The 17,124-nt window shown below is 41.3% G+C and overlaps 1 protein-coding gene across 3 annotated transcripts in view; it reads left to right on the forward strand.

Moving 5' to 3' along the window:
* Positions 1-1,675: 1,675 nt before the first annotated feature.
* dnajb6b (DnaJ heat shock protein family (Hsp40) member B6b) overlaps positions 1,676-17,124 on the forward strand; it is a 31,891-nt gene continuing 16,442 nt past the window's right edge. The window contains exons 1-2 of one of the 3 annotated variants that reach the window (XM_049010780.1): positions 1,676-1,833; positions 14,983-15,082. In XM_049010780.1, the coding sequence (XP_048866737.1) occupies positions 15,018-15,082 (65 nt within the window). In that variant the 5' untranslated portion in view covers positions 1,676-1,833; positions 14,983-15,017. Of the gene's footprint in view, positions 1,834-5,762; positions 5,807-14,982; positions 15,083-17,124 lie in introns of those variants that run through there. The other 2 variants (XM_049010782.1, XM_049010783.1) reach the window with 2 other exon arrangements.

The raw sequence follows: 17,124 nt of genomic DNA on the forward strand, positions 1-17,124 counted from the left end.
GCGTTATAAATTCAGAAATACATTCTGAGACAATTTATGAAATTAACATACATCATCACTTCCGTGAAGCTGCTTTTATACCCAGCCTTGCTGAAACCCACGGAATCCGTTGAATTAAAGGAGTGCACAGTTTTACTTTGTTTCTTGGTAATGCTTTACTTGAGGGGGCACGAGTAACTTAGTATCTCAGTCAACACTCAAGCATGAAATACACGAACCGTTATGCCTGACGAATGATTAACGAACATGGATCTGTACGTAGCTTACACGTAGTTTCTGGTTAATCAATACATTAAGTAAGACTGTACTGTTGCATTATTTTTGCCCCCTCAAGTAAAGTTTTACCGTTTTTTTAACAATAGAATTAGTTGATTGTATGGATTACTGTTTAAGTTACAATTATCACATTTAGCAAACAGTTCAAATATATATACTGGAAAGAAACAACACGACGAATCAAATATCCGATTTTTTTTATTTCTTTACTAAATTGCGCTCATGATATCGTTGTTTGTTTCCCATAAATTAAGCAATTAATAGAATTGCGCATATGTTGTTTTACATTTATACTAATGTGTCGATGTATCAACTAATGGAATATAACAGGATGCAATTCTAGTGTAGTAACATAACCCTCATCGACGTTTAATATTACTGCAACCAAACTAAACTACAAACGTCAAAAGTAATAAGTACATCAGGATCTGTGGTTAATGTAGATCAATTCATACTTGTGACCAAATGGCAAGATTATTGATTTCTACTATAATTTCAACTGAGTTGGATTTTTATTCTAATGAAATTTGACTATTTGAAATACACTGAATTGCTATAAAATCAATGCAGATTAATCATAATATCCTTGAGCTTTATTTTACTTTACTTGGCAATTATCATCAAATTATCATCAGAAGTCAGATTTTCTGGAGATTGTTTCTATACAGAGGGCGGCATGGTCCTATGGGACCCGGGTTCGAGTCTCCGCCTGGGTTACATGTGTGTGGAGTTTCCATGTTCTCCCCATGAGGCTAATTGGAGTTGTTAAATTGCCCGTAGGTGTGCATGTGTGCGTGAATGGTGTGTGAGTGTGCCCTGCGATGGGCTGCCCCCCCACCCTGGGTTGTTCCCTGCCTCGTGCCCATTTCTTCCGGGATAGGCTCCGGACCCCCCGCGACCCAGTAGGGTAAGCGGTTTGGAAAATGGATGGATGGATGTATGTTACTATACAGTACTGGTTTATTACAAAATAAAACTGGGTTTATAATTGGACATTTATTTTAAAGAAGGCCACACTTATAACTAAAACCACTATATAATTTATTTGTTCCGACTGGACTAATTTAAGTAATAACACTTAGTAAATTCCTAATACAGGACTCCCATGGATGGATGGATGGATCCTTTAATTGTAGGATCTGTAGATTTTTAATGTGGGAAATCAATTATCAATCTAGCGTTATCATCTTACATACTGGCACTAGGTGGTGCAAGGCAACTCCTCACGCCGTCCTCCCACCTCAGCGAACCCAGTTCTTAGTCCCACAGGACGGCATAAATCCCAAAAGAAACCCTCGTTTTCTCTTACTGCTTAATTGGGTCAAACGGCGCCCTCTAGCGTGTGAATTTCTAGAACACCATAGAACGTTCCGCAACAGGGAGGCTGGCACAGGAAGTGACGCAGGCCTGGGCGGAAACGGGACCACGGCGACGCGTAAAAAATTTTTCCGAGGGCTCGCTGCTGTTCGAGTGGACCTGAGAAGGCAGTCGAGTGAATCGCACTCTGTGGTGTTCAGGAGACCAGCCGAAGGAGAGGTCTTGGGGGGGAATCCGCAGGTGAGTGAGTCCTTCAACGGGTCCAAGTTGTCTATATGTGTGTATGTTTGTACTCATGTCACTGATTCAGACACAGCGTCGACTGGTTCCCTGGGGAGGAGGGAGGCGAGGGGCGCTGCATCCTGCCTCTGTTTGTGTTTGGGGTCGGTCTTCTTTTGATGGTGCCTCCCTGATCCGACACTGTTAACCCCGGTGACCGTAAACTTCACACTGCCGTTGACACGTGTACGCTGAAAGCGAGGCGAATGCGTGTGTGGTTTTCACATTTCCACCGGAAAACCGATGGAAGCTAGCTTGGGTCGTACAAACCACAAGACGGCTCAGTCGGACAAACCATACTGCTGTCCTGTAGGTCAAGGCAAAAACATCGGGAAATATGACAGAAACATTGCATGGATATTATATTAATTTTGCGGCACTGTTTTTTAAGCTGTCCGCGTAGTGGGAATTGAAGGGTACATTAATCGTTGTAGACAAAGGGACATCCATCGGCAACTGGCTGTTTCTTTTAAGTGCCCTTTTTCTCGTCCGGTTGTTCACCTGTGTCCGGTTACATATTAAGTTAGGGTGTGATGGTCATAAACAGTCAAAGATGAGAGGAGAATGAGGGAAACACCTGGCCGGGGGAGATGCTCCCGTTACGATTGCTGAGAGCAATTTTCCACGGGAGATGGTAGCGTAGCGGCCAAGTAACCTGCGACGCTTTCGAGCGGTGGGAGTACACAAATTCCGTAGCAGCGACGTCCGCCTCGCGCCCACCGCCGCGCGTCCTGACGTAACGTGAATGCGTGTTGGCGCGGTCCGCGCGCGCGAGGGTAGATGCAGGTGGGGCGCGCGACCCCCAGGCGACGGTGGTCCTGAAATTCGCTTCCGTTAACGTGCGTTATCCAGCCTTCTTCGAAGTAACTGTCCATATTCGCCTTACGACAACAAGAAATGATGAAATAATGGTATATGAACATTTCGGCCCTAGTTCTGTGTAGTTCAATCTGTTTTCTAACCGCTTGTCCTGGTCAGGGTCGCGGTGTGGACTGCAGCTTATCGCAGGCAGCTAAAGGCACAACGCTGGGGTTATACCCGGGCGCCATACCAGTCCACCGTGGCCGATTTCATGGCATCATTTGCAAAGTCTGCGTCTTAGCTCTTCACTGTATGAGGCTGGGTGTTCTCTGCTTATAGTGTTTAAGATATTGTGATTTCCTCACTGTTCCTCACTTCGTGTGTATTGTTTATCGTAGAGTTTATCGGGATCCACATAGTAAATGCGAGGCTTTAAAAAATGTTCTGATTTCTTTCTGTACATTGATGAAATCAAAACGTTTCAATCCTGGAATATTGCCACAGGACTCCTAGTACGTTGCTGGACACACCTAAGATTAATTATATATGAGAGTAAGATACGCCTTAGTAATTTTGGAATGGCTGGGTAATAAATTGGTACCTGGGTCATTACCAGGGTGTGCACTTCAGATCAGATAACATAGATAATTTAATATCTACCTTGGTCTCGGATTCAAAGAGAAGTTATGCAATAGTCTCAGAATCACTGAGTCTTCCCAGGAGATACATGCTGTCCAAGTTGGTGGGTAACCGCTGGTATGGTGGATAAAGGACACTTCAAGGGAAACAACTGTGGTTTATTTAAGGGTCCTCCGAGTGTAGTAGAAATTGTGCTGTGTGAGAGTGCATATCTCATTTCCTCTAAGTTCATTGTTGAAATTCAGCTATGTGTGCCTTGCTCTGTAATTTATACTTTTTATATAAGGCAGATGTATAACTGTGCATAGATGCTAAACTGTTAAACATCCAGTAGAAATAGCCATTATAGGATAGCACATGGTTACAGCTGTCACTGTGGATCATATGAATAATCGAGTAATCTACCGATTAATCTGATGATTCATTGAGTAATTGTTTATGTATATAATATAATTAGCATGAGGCACAAATCGATCAACCACTGCAGGGTGCACACTGTCACACACAGTCAGTTTAGGCACACCAGTTCACTCGAGTTGCGCGTTTTTGGACAGTGAAAGAAACTGGAGGATCTGCAAAAAAAGGTCATGCACACAGGGTGAACATGCAAACTCCATACACACAAAGTGGCAGTGCAGCAACACACCATGCCATTCTGTCCTCCTGACAGGCTTGCATGATGTGTGGTATTAACATCAATGTGGTATTTCATGCACATGCAACTGTCACATCGCAAGGACAGCAACATTCTGCTGGGTTCAGACATCGATAAGTTACACGAAACCTTTTTTACTCGTACAATGGAAATGCAAAAGTCTAAAGTTTGCCACCACTGCTTTTGCATGATCTCTGCATCTGCGCTCTCAGACAGTCTTAATCATTTCTCGTCCTTGCTGTTGGACTCAGACTGCGTGGCACGTTTGTGAGAAATCAAACTAAAATTAGTGCAGGGCGAAAAGCAAACAGGAACTGGTCACAAAAAGGCATTTGTCGTTCTCTGTATAGAAATATTTTATATTCCAAAGAGATGATATTGAGCAAAGGTACGTGATTTGTCAGTGCTGCTTTGTGTCTGCTGGTGCTGCTCACGACAACGCCGCCAACTTATCTGACAGACTGTTGGTGGATAGGTTATATTTGGCTATATAGTGAATTTTCAATTCCTAAATATTGCAAAAACATAATATTGCAGTGTGAACTTTTCCCAGTATCTTTTAGCTATAAAACATATGTTAACAAAAAAAATCAATAAATGAATAAAATTTATGTTATACGGTTATTATGTAACATATTTTATAACATGATGCTGCTAAGTCAAGGGACTTACTTTCATTTTAGCTGCAATTATTTTGACATACATGAACTGTAGAGTGTAAATTGAGCAAACCCAAAAGTTGTCTTTTAAGCTGTATTTGCATTGCAGTCATTTTGTGGTGGTATTTAAGTTCTGCTTCATTGTATTGAGAGACAGCTTCTTTTTAATTCACTTTTAATTAGAAGTGCTTCCACAGAACTGATGCTTTTGCTCTTTATTTGGATTTTCATCTGCTATGTGCAGTCTTCCTTCTGCTATATTGCTGAGTGATTAAGAAGGAAATTCTTAAGCAATGCTTTTTAGTAATCGAGTTTGAGTAATCATGACAACTCTAAGTGACTTAGTCATGAGTCTATAGGAATGTTTAAAGGCAGCACAGACCGTAGATCTGTATCAACACAGAAGGTGAATGTTGGTGTGTGAATCAGAAAAATATGGACAGTTCAAGAGGCATGCATTCCTTTCTTTTGAAGTATTCATTGCAAATCAAGACAAATCCTCAAATTTATCACCAGATGCCTCTGTTACCAGCTTTCCGCTACATTTGAGACAGATGTCAGGGCAAGCTCTTAACTCTATCCCAGTGTTTGAATAATAAGTTTTCTTTACCTGCTGTGTTGTCTCCCGCATCCTCCTTTATGACACCAGAGCAGCAAATTGAACCACACTTGAATTTGTGCAGCAGTTCATTTTAAGGTCGGGCTGATGTTCACGTTTGTCTGTAGTCAACAGGCAACATCTGTTTTTTTTGAGTTTGTGACATCAAACCACAGGAACTTTTTTGCCATTTATCTTTTGCTGCAGGACTGTGTTTTCCTTTACACAGCTGTACAATAATTCATGTGAAGTAAAGGGTTGAAAACAATAAACATTTCTGGAAATTTCCAAATGTTTCAGTTGTCCAGAAACATGCTTTTCTTGGTTGAATAAGAGTCATAAATAAGTCTTTATCACAGATGCATTGTTCGGCTGGCTTAGGGCTGCAAATCATTTTAGGAAAGTTACAAGCATGACTGAGGTGCAGCTGCCCCCTGGACTTGCGATGAATTAGAAAGCTGGATTATCTACTGAAACAGTCTGTCGAGGAGAGTGCTGACTGGGACATACTGTAACTGAAAGCTTCAGAATGACAGCAGACAGCTGCTTTACCTCAGTGTCTTTGCGAGAGCAGCCCAGGAGGTGAGTGCTAAAACCAAGAAGAGTTTGGTTTTATATGAATTAAGTGAGATGTCCACATTTTAAAGCTTTGATCTATATAATCTCAGTCTTTGAACTTTTGCCCTTTTGTGCTGAGGGTGGGGATGGATGAGCATGGCTGTCACCTGCAGTGCTTTTCATCTGCTGTGCTGTATACATTGCATGCAATGTAAACAGACTAACCTGTTGTCAGTCTGGATATTAACTGTAGATCCTTGCTAGACAGAAATGGAATTCCTGGTGCCTTATGGTCTGTTCTGCGAAGGGGGTTTTTTCCCCCTCTTACCCGGAGAGCAGTTCTTGGGAGGGTAGTACATAGGGCTGTCGTGATCACGCTGCGATGTAATCACGATTATATGCCGCATGCCCGATAATCACCTGGGCTTTAGATAACGGGGGAAACATTTGTCGGGACACCAGCTTTTCTGTCCTGTACTGTTTGCTGTGTCCTTGCACATGATTAAAATTTGCCTGGCTGGTTGCATTTCTTGATTTGGATCTGTGGATATGAAATGCTGTGTTATTTCTCTCAGTTCCTAAGGAGTTTAGTTTCTGTTGTTTTCTGATTTGTAATGAGCGATGACAGAACAGGAAGAACTGGCTGCTCCCATATATCAGAATACGTGAAGTTTTAGTAAAGAAGCTGCTTTTGCCAAGTGAAAACACACTCACAAATGTGAGTTGTTTGAACTCATACAGACTGTTTTTTAGTAAAAAAAAAAAAAACTGCGATCTTGTGTGATGGCTTCTTTAGTGGGAGAAGGTCTTTTATGAAAGGTCAGTGTTTTGGAGATTCTGAACGTGGGGCCCTCTTATTTCCTCAAAGAACTTTTACTAATAGCTCCTGACCTCATGTCAGTAATGTGCTGCCAAATGGAGGATGGCGTTAACCAGCTAGGTTGCTGTATGCGTGTTTGCATTGTTGTGAGTGTGTGTGCGTGTGACGCGTATGTAATGTTCTGCTTTGTTGCGAGCAGCAGAGCGTGTGGGTCACCTTGGTTCACTGCAGCATTTCGGTGAAGGGGAGAAGCAGCTTCTGGTGTCTTGCAGGTCTGATGAAGGCGACAGTGTCTGAGATTGCGGTTGCCTGCTATCTCAAATTTGTCATGGAACAGCCTGGTTCTTTTGGGTAGGGAGGGCTGTGCAATATGGTGTTTTGGATGAACTGAACATGACTCCTGGATGTTGCTTGGAATGGGCGGGGGGGGGGGGGGGAGCCAATTTATGTATCTGCAAGATCTTTCCTAGAACTTGAAGTTGTCACAGTATAAACAACAACCTCCCCACTCTTAGTGAATATCCTGGGAAGAGCTCATCTGGATTTTCCTCCGGAAATATTTATATGGTAATGAACCATCCATCATCACTGTGTGAAATCAGTGTTTTTCATCAAGATGTGTGAGCTTGACATGTTTATGCTTTCAATAATGTTTATTGAAGGTCTATCATTTTAATTTAAACACGGTCTTGTCTGCTGTCCCCAATCCTCGATAACACCCACGACCAACGGGGTACTCCAACATCCCCTCCCTCAGATTTTCAAAATGGGGGTCGAAAATTTATGGCACTATTACTTTGATGTTTTGAAGATCATGGGCTGAAAAGTTTGGGAACCCATGATACAGAAGGTAGGCATGTAATGAGAGCTCTGTATTTAGGGGGTTTTGTGGGATCTTTGTGTTTATTGTTTAGGCTGCTGCTGGTGCTTTTGCCTCGCTTTCCACTGTAAATGGATGCTTTGTGTATATGTATGTATATATGTCTATAGGAAGCTTGTTTTCTTAGCCTTTAACATATTCAGGGGTCCAGGCAAAAGGGTCCATTGGCTTTGAAGTCAGTGTGGTATCATCTCTTAAATCACACTGATAACCAAACGGTGCCTGGCACCATTTATAACTGGTAGCATGCCTTTGTCCAGGAGAGTGAGATCGAAGATGCGTATTGGCCTGTTTCAAAATCCCAGCTAGAGAGATTTCGGTTGGATGAAGCCACGCGGTAGTTATTGGACCCGATTGTGCTCCAGCTAGCATTCAGCTGTTCAGCTCTGGCTGCCCTTCTTAGATTAGAATACCAGCTAAGAAAAGCCCTGGCAGAGTGCAGTGCGGTGCCAGCTGGGAAGCAGGCCTCTTCCAGCCTTGCCCTGTTTGTTTATGCCCCTTCCTATTATGGCCCAGGGCAACATGGAGACCAGCTTATTGTTTGATGCTTAGAGGGCAATAAGCCCCTCAGTGCCAGACATGTGTGTCTGACCTGAAGTTTGCAGGATGAACCTCTGAGAAAGGAATTTGATAAGTTGCTCGTGTAAAAATGTTGTGATGGGGAAGTTCATTGGCATTGGCATTGGGAACGACTATTTCTTTTAAGTATTGCACGGCCATTTCCCCCTATCTAAAATGCATACTACCATATTAGGATTTTGTTTTCTACTTTGGTTGTAGAAACTTAAGGATGCTTAATGGGGGGAGGGGGTTGTGGACTGCTTGGTGCTGGACAAAGAAGAGACTGGAGCAGTGTAGAAGGGCATCTCTGATGGTTATGCCCCCTGGCTGGAATGGGCTTGCAAGACTCAAAATAGAGCAGACTGCCATACTGCCAGTGGCAAAGGGCGGCAGATTGGGTTGTTCACCGTTGTAAATCATTATTAACGGTTTGTCACGACTGGTGGAATAAGTAGCGAAAGTGGTTTAATGAGGATGTAGCTGGACCGGTTCTTTAGTCATGGGCCCTTTCCAGGAGCCTGTTTCACAAAGCTGATGAAGTCAGGCTTCAAAGATAAGTTCCAGCCCGACAAAACAAAACGTATGCAATTTGAGATAAATGGTATTAGCACAATCAGCAATCTGTATCAAGTGAGGTTTTCTTACTGAAGCCAAGATTAGGCCTACTTCCTGAGTGCGTGCCCATAAAAGGGCACCATGTGCAATGATCAGGCAGCCATGTAAGCATGGATCACAGCAGGGTTACTTATTTCAGTGAAGTGGAAACGAGAATTATTATTGTGAAATATTAAGAATTCACAATAAACCTGTTACTCTTCAAAAGCCATTCAATATTCCTTTATCCATCACTCACACACACACCCACATACACCAACACGTAATGTGGGTGTGTTGGCTCCGGAAGACAAAGATATTGACATTTTAGGAGAGCGACATTGATGTTCATTTACAATTACACCATTCAAAGTGATAAGGTGTCGAATAAATGGACTAATTACTTTTAAAGTGTGGTTTAAGCAATGGACTATAGCGGGATGGCGCACATCACTTTATTGTCAGATTATGTATTTCTATATATATTCATTAATAATTGCACTATGTCCATTCACCGCCAGCCATTGAACTTGAAGTGCACATGCAAACATTTAAGTATTAATTAAAATTTGCCTGTGAAGTAATCTGGAAAACCATGGTGTTTGCAAGGGTCACTCAACTCAAAATGCTGAACCAATATATTGTTGCAGCAGAGAGTGTCACTTTTCATAAATTGTAACAAGGTTTTGCATACATTGCGAAAGGGCTCAAAATGCAGAAATGATCGGTGTGTATCTCTGCACGTAGACATCAAAGATCTATGAGTAAAAATTGCCTGGCTTGCTTGTAAGATATTGCTGCTGGAAGACTGCAGTAAACATCCGATATTCAGTCACAGAATTCTCCTGGACAAGCCATTTCAAGAGTTTGGGAAAGCCCATTTGTTACACGGACTTCTGCGCTTTGATTGGTAGAAGCACTGTGAGGTCTGTGATCCTGAGACCTATCCTACTCTAGAGCAGGTTAACCCTGTACCGTGAGTTACCATGGTGATATGTCCCACTAAAAAGAGGGGTAATGTTGGGTAATTGTTTGCTTTAATAAATGGGCATTGACTTAAGAGCTGGTTAATGGCATGAAAATGCAGTATTAGTCTCTCATATGCTTGCGGCTCTATTTTGTAGACTTGGTACTTGGAAATTGGATGTATGATTGTGTTTGTATAGCTCCTCTTTTATCGAGGCTTGATTGAGCTCTTACCTTGTGAACTAAAATTGAAGTGTTTTGTTACTGAATGAAAGCTGTGTGTGGTTTGTTTTTTAGATAGTTCACCTAGCTGGACAGTGACTAGTTTTTAGTTTGTAGTAGCTGACATATTACAATTTTCTGTATGTAAGTTAGGCCTGTCACAATTACATAATCGCCTGATAGCGATTATTTGAACAGATAGTTTGAGATGATAGTTTTTTGCGTAATAGTTAGAATCCTCTCCATTCATCTATATAAAAATACCTGGATGAAACAGAACCGGCATATTTCTATAACTATTTCCACATTGTTTTCTACCATCTAATGTTTAACTTGTGTTCATTTAATGACATCATCTCGTTGCGCTTTTGAACTGATGCATACCACCTGCTCTATTTGTACCTCGCTCGTCTGCACATGCACAGATTTACACTTCACAGCACATTTTACGGCCCTCGGTTTCATGACCCAGCCTGATTTTTCTTTTAGCTGCTTCAGGTTCATTTTGCAGGCTGCTTGTGAATGATATCCACCAGCCCAGCCCGATCTCCACTAGCCCGGAATACCAGCCAGATATTTCGATTTGGGATTCTTTGTGTTTTTCTGTTTAATAAAAGTTCAGCATAGCACCTGCATTTGTGTCCAAGTGTTTGTTTATGCGGCTCGTTACGGTGGGATGACTGTATGTATATGTTCCTGGCAGCTACCACTATTATGCTGCAGCATATATTTACCCCACTTATATTTACCCCAGACTACCTTAATTCCAATAAGTTGTTAGGCTCAGTTTACCATAAATGTAGACAATATGATTTGCAGTAAAATGGCAGGATGAGCAGATTGAGCAGTGCAAGCATGCGAGGGAAAATCAGGGAGATGGTATAGATCGGGAAAAGTCAGCATTAACTATTTATCTCGAGGTGTTTAACTTATTTGTTATATGTCATATCAGGCATCTACAATTTTTGTTTACAAAACTTAAAAAGGCAAATGCAATTTATTTGTTCCAGTATTCAATATTAATTTCTTCATAAGGTGTGTGTGTGTGTGTGTGTATGTATATATATATGTATGTATATGTATGTATATGTGTATATATATGTATGTATATGTATATGTATGTATATGTATATGTATGTATATGTATATGTATGTATATGTATGTATATATATGTATATGTATATACACACACACACACACATATATATATGTGTATATATATGTGTATATGTATATATATGTATGTATATATATGTATGTATGTATGTATATATATGTATGTATGTATATATATGTATGTATGTGTGTATATGTATGTATGTATATATATGTATGTATGTGTATATATGTGTGTATATGTATGTATATGTGTGTGTATATGTGTATATATGTGTGTATATATGTATATATATGTGTATATATGTATATATATGTGTATATATGTATATATGTGTGTATATATACACTGAACAAAAATATAAACGCAACACTTTTGTTTTTGCTCCCATTTTTCATGAGATGGACTTAAAGATCTACAATTCATTCCAGATACACAATATTACCATTTCTCTCAAACATTTCTCACAAATCAGTCTAAATGTGTGATAGTGAGCACTTCTGCTTTGCTGAGATAATCCATCCCACCTCACAGGTGTTGCCACATCAAGATGCTGATCTGACATCATGGGTAGTGCACAGGTGTACCTTATACTGCCCACAATAAAAGGCCACCCTGGAATGTGCAGTTTTGTCTCACAGCAAAATGCCACAGATGCCACAAGCATTGAGGGAGCGTGCAATTGGCATGCGGACAGCAGGAATGTCAACCAGATCTGTTGCTCGTGCATTGAATGTTCATTTCTCAACCATAAGCCGTCTCCAAAGGCGTTTCAGAGAATATGGCAGTACATCCAACCGGCCTCACAACCGCAGACCACGTGTAACCACACCAGCCCAGGACCTCCACATCCAGCAGGTTCACCTCCAAGATCGTCTGAGACCAGCCACTCAGACAGATAATGCACGGCCCCATGTTGCAAGGATCTGTACACAGTTCTTGGAAGCTGAAAATGTCCCAGTTCTTGCATGGCCAGCATACTCACCGGACATGTCACCCGTTGAGCATGTTTGGGATGTGCTTGACCGGCGTATACGACAGCGTGTACCAGTTCCCACTAATATCCAACAACTTCGCACAGCCATTGAAGAGGAGTGGACCAACATTCCACAGGCCACAATTGACAATCTGATAAACTCTATGCGAAGAAGATGTGTTGCATTGCATGAGGCAAATGGTGGTCACACCAGATACTGACCGGTTCTGAGTCCCCAGACCCCCAATAAAGCAAAAAACTGCACATTCCAGGGCGGCCTTTTATTGTGGGCAGTATAAGGTACACCTGTGCACTACCCATGATGTCAGATCAGCATCTTGATGTGGCACACCTGTGAGGTGGGATGGATTATCTCAGCAAAGCAGAAGTGCTCACTATCACACATTTAGACTGATTTGTGAGAAATGTTTGAGAGAAATGGTAATATTGTGTATCTGGAATGAATTGTAGGTCTTTAAGTCCATCTCATGAAAAATGGGAGCAGAAACAAGAGTGTTGCGTTTATATTTTTGTTCAGTATATGTATATATGTGTGTATATATGTGTATATATGTATATGTGTGTATATATGTATGTATATATGTGTATATATGTATGTATATATGTGTATATATGTATGTATATATGTGTATATATGTATGTATATATGTGTATATATGTATGTATATATGTGTATATATGTATGTATATATATAATATAATATTAAACTATGATTAGGCTAACACCAGGCAGGCTAACACCAGACTGATAATGTTCTAGAATAAACAGAAAAAGACAATTAAATCGTTAATCTTAATGATCTGTATGACAATTAATCGTCATCTAAAATTTCATGATCGTGGCAGGCTTATCCTAGGTTATTCATGTTTTGCAAGCTGCTGTTAACTTTCATCGCATTAGTGTAGCACTCTTGCACCGTGTCAAATAAAAGTCCTTGATCCTTGATATTGCATAGCTTACTAAGAGCTCAGCCGGAATGTAGGCTGGTCCCTGCACTTTATCCATGGCTTTGGAATATAGCATGCTAATTCATATGTGGTTTGCTTTCTCACAGAATCAGTATTTGCTCAGTTAGTGCTTTATGCAGGTAAACATAACATATGCATGTAATTACATTGGGTAAGTGCTTATGTAAATATAATGAAAGGTTGTATGGTATGTTTGACACCCATTAATTGTGACAACAGAAGTGATGTACTGCACTTAAGCCTTGTGACTGGCTTTCCACCCAAGAGATATTCCTGGAGCACAGTATGTGCTATAATTAATCATTTCCTTTCCCTGCATTATCCCCTGACCTCATTCAAGGTTAGATGATGGGGTTCAAGGTCTGGGTCAGAGTCACCAACCATGATGGTGATTTTGACCGTTCTATGGCTTCACATCTTTTTTTTAATAGCAGCACCGTTTGATAACAATGGAATCATATACACTTCTGGAACTTAAAAAGCAACGCTGACAGATGATGGCTTTGGCATTTAACTCAAAAATGCTTGACAAAGCTTCACATAAGCTTCAGCAAGAAGTAAGGCCTAGTTCTTAAATATTGCAGTGTGGTATTGAGAGTTCAGTGACTTTAAGAAACCAGGATTGTTGCTATTGTGATTTTTGTTTATATTATTGATATTCCTATGTTGCATCGTACAACTTACTAGTAGTGATATACTCATTAATGTCATACGTTCTGTAATTTAAATACAGGAAACTGGATAAAAACTGGCAAAGCAGTGATCTACAGTCTGCCCCAGTCTATTTTTGACCACATTTTAACCTAAACTGTAAAAATCGGGTATTTTTTAAAGTGGTCTAATAGAAACTGCTGACATTGTAAAAAGTGGTCAGTTGCTGTATTACTAATAAGAAAACATGCCGCCCTATCATGATACAGTGTTTGATCTCTTATTTAAAGATGCCGCTAGATTGTCAGCCTGTTCCTGAACAGTTAGCTGTCACCATTCAACTGTCGCTGCTCCCAGGAAGCATCGAGGTGCTCTCCATTTTGCTGGATGACTACCTGGATGGTAGTCCAGCTGGATGGACCTGCTGTTCTAAAGCAAAACTGCACAAACTTTGCTCTTTTCCACTTTTGTTTGTTCTGGACTTTGTCCGTTGCTTGCTTGAACCTTATGATCTACTGTAATTTCAACAAGTCTGCTGTATTTACATAAACTGACCGAAATTAGGTTATATTTTTCATGCTGGAAGATCAGGGCATAGGGTATTTATCAATACCAGGAACACAAAGAACATACTTGTCTTCTTGGCAAGAGGGTTCTTGCTAACTTGTCTTTCAAGAACGAATATGGGACACAATAAATCATGGAATTGTTGTGTTTGGTGAGGATTCAACCAATGCATCCTTGATATTTGGGGTGGGCCGGGGACAACATCCAGGGATTTTTTTATTGTTCTCTATACTTCTGTCCTGGTGTACTAGAACTGTACTTTGCCAGTGGAAGATGGCCTCAAACGAGCATGTCAGAATACAAGGACGGTCAAGTATGCATATTGAGAAACAGTTTTCAATAGGTTAGGTGCCAGTTTAGAGATAACAGCGTAGGGTCAAACCACCTATTGACAGTCCAGAGGGTCACATGCCCCTCCCATGTCCTAACCTGCCAAACACCCCCACCCTCCCAACATTATGTAGAATTATGGGCAACACCAACATAAATATCTTATAAATTGCAACTTTAAATGTAAATTGTTTTCCATTCCTAGCGACTGACATTGATCTTTTTTTGACACTTGCATCACTGTTTTATCTGTAGGTTTAGGAGTTTGCGATGAAGAGCGCCGCATGTCAGTTATGACACTGTCACATTGGCAGCATTTCTCCAGGTCCTTGTGTTCTAGTACACTCACAGCAACAGTACCGTAGTCTTAAATACCTTGGTGTCTGCTCTCTGCGAACGTATAGCCAACGTGCTGTCGGCAGGGTGTGTTCAGGATGGGGTACAGTAAACATCCTGCTGTTTTCTGTTTTTGTTTTCACCTGCTACTCCCTTGTGTCTTACTACTTTTCCCTTTTCTCTCTATAGGTCACGACCATCGTGGACAGAGGCTGTGCCAAACCATGGTGGAATACTACCAGATATTAGGAGTACCTAGAAATGCCTCCCAGGAGGATATCAAAAAAGCGTGAGTGTCCGACAAATACTATTAATGTCCTCTGCTGATGCTTTCGGCCGAGGTTGTGTAGGACGCAGCAGGCTAATTATATCTTGGACATAAATGAAACTGCCGCTGAGAATGAGAAATCTTTTTTTTATGTCACTTTGCCATAGGTCATTGTGCAAAGCCTGGCGATCTTGATTTTTTTCCATTACCGATTTGTGTTGTGCGAGAGCCGCTATGGGCCAGGGGTGCCTTGTATTCCGGGATGTAAGCCACAGTTAGTGTACTCCTTTGAGGCTCATGGGTAATATAAGTACTGACCGACTCCTGAGGGCTACAGTGTCTGTCTGGCCAGTTTCATTATAATACGTTATTCTCCTTTTAAGACTTGTAAAACTTTTGGAGATCACGGGCCTGTATCACGAAGTAATATTTGAAATGGACTTAATCTTCGTTAACTTACGTTTTAGCCCTATCTAACTTAGATCCAAGAAGTTATCTAGCTAATTTAAAAAATCTTGCTTTGTGATGCAGGCCCCAGAAGTCAGCTGGTTGTTGTGCCTTCTTGAGTTTTCAGTTCCAGTTGTATTAATGTGCCCGTGTGTTAATGCCGTCTGAGTGCTGGTGTGCTGTATCGACATGTCGCTGCTGATTTTGTTTATCTTCCTTTGTTCCTGTCAGTTGTGCGCTTGGTCTTTTTGTCTGTGTTAAACCACAATGGCAGCTCTCCTGCTTGTTTTTAACCTGTTTCTCTCATTCATAGAACATAATCAGTATTGCACTGGGATCGTTTTTGTTTTCTGTGTGCATGGTTGGCTTGTGTGTGTCTAATGGGCATATCCCTCAGAGAATACCTTCGTTTTTCTCTGAAAGAAATTTCAGTGTGGTGTTTTCAAAGGGGACGGGCGGGCATTCTTAATCTGCTGACGCATGTAGGGGAGTTAATCCACCTCTCTGCACCTTTTGACAGTACAGAATTTCACCCCACCCCCACCCTCCCATCCTCACAGACTGGTCACTGGCTTCAGAGAACTGCTTTCCCTGCAGGAACGGCCCCAGTGTTCCACGCTAGGGCTGTCACACATTGTTAGTCTTTGTTTTCTGTATAAGTTTTCAAGTCCCTTTTTAAATTCCACCACGGGTATTTTCTGGATGGGTGGGGGCATGTCGGGTGCCATCTGGCCAGTGTTGCTGATGCATCTGTTCTATTAGATGAGCAACGGTTGCTGCTTCTGAATAAAACATGTTGTATACAAGTGACTGCTAATGATGTTTCTTATGAGTGAATGGACACCTGTAACACCTGTGCTTTGTATCTGTAAGTGCAGTCTCATTACAGCAGTGTCATTGGTATTAGTGGGAAGTGGGAAATGTACTCGTACAGTCGTGGAAAAAATTGAGACCACTCTATATTTTTAAGCAAATCTGCATTTTTCAAATCCTGGTTTAATCGTGGTTCTGCTGGCAGAAGGCTGCACTGAACTGCAGGCTGCTTCCATGTTCAGTGTTTATAAGATGGCACTTCACAGGGATGAGGTGAAGCAGGAGACACTGGGAACGACCAGAAACCGGCCAGGTAAAGGATGGAAGCAACATTCTAATGCCAGAGATGACCATTAACTTATCTGACAGTTTCTCGTGAATCGTAGGATGACATCAAGTGACCTTCCAAAGGAATGGGAAACATTAAGTGCGGGTATGAAGTGCACTGCTAGCACAAGTTATATCAGTCTCCTAGAAGCAGGACTGAAGTTCCAAAAAACAAGGAAGAAGCCCTTCATTACTGAGAATCAGAGAAGAACCAGGCTGAAGTTTGCAAAAGAAATATGTATTACTCAGACACACACCCTTAAATTGTGAAACAAAAAATTGTGCTGTGGTCTCTTCGTTTTTTCTGTGACTGTATAATTTCCCTAGTGATCCCAGGGGAGACTGGCTGGACTTTCCACATGCTAATGCTTAGAAAGGACGGTTGACTTCCCCATATTGCTAAATGAATAACATTAGGCATGAAGAGTATTTTAAAGTGTGTTAATAAGGCGCTTCCTAGAAGCCGCACTACTGGA

The sequence above is a fragment of the Brienomyrus brachyistius genome, chromosome 4 (genome assembly GCF_023856365.1).
Source record: "Brienomyrus brachyistius isolate T26 chromosome 4, BBRACH_0.4, whole genome shotgun sequence".
Classification (NCBI taxonomy): domain Eukaryota; kingdom Metazoa; phylum Chordata; class Actinopteri; order Osteoglossiformes; family Mormyridae; genus Brienomyrus; species Brienomyrus brachyistius.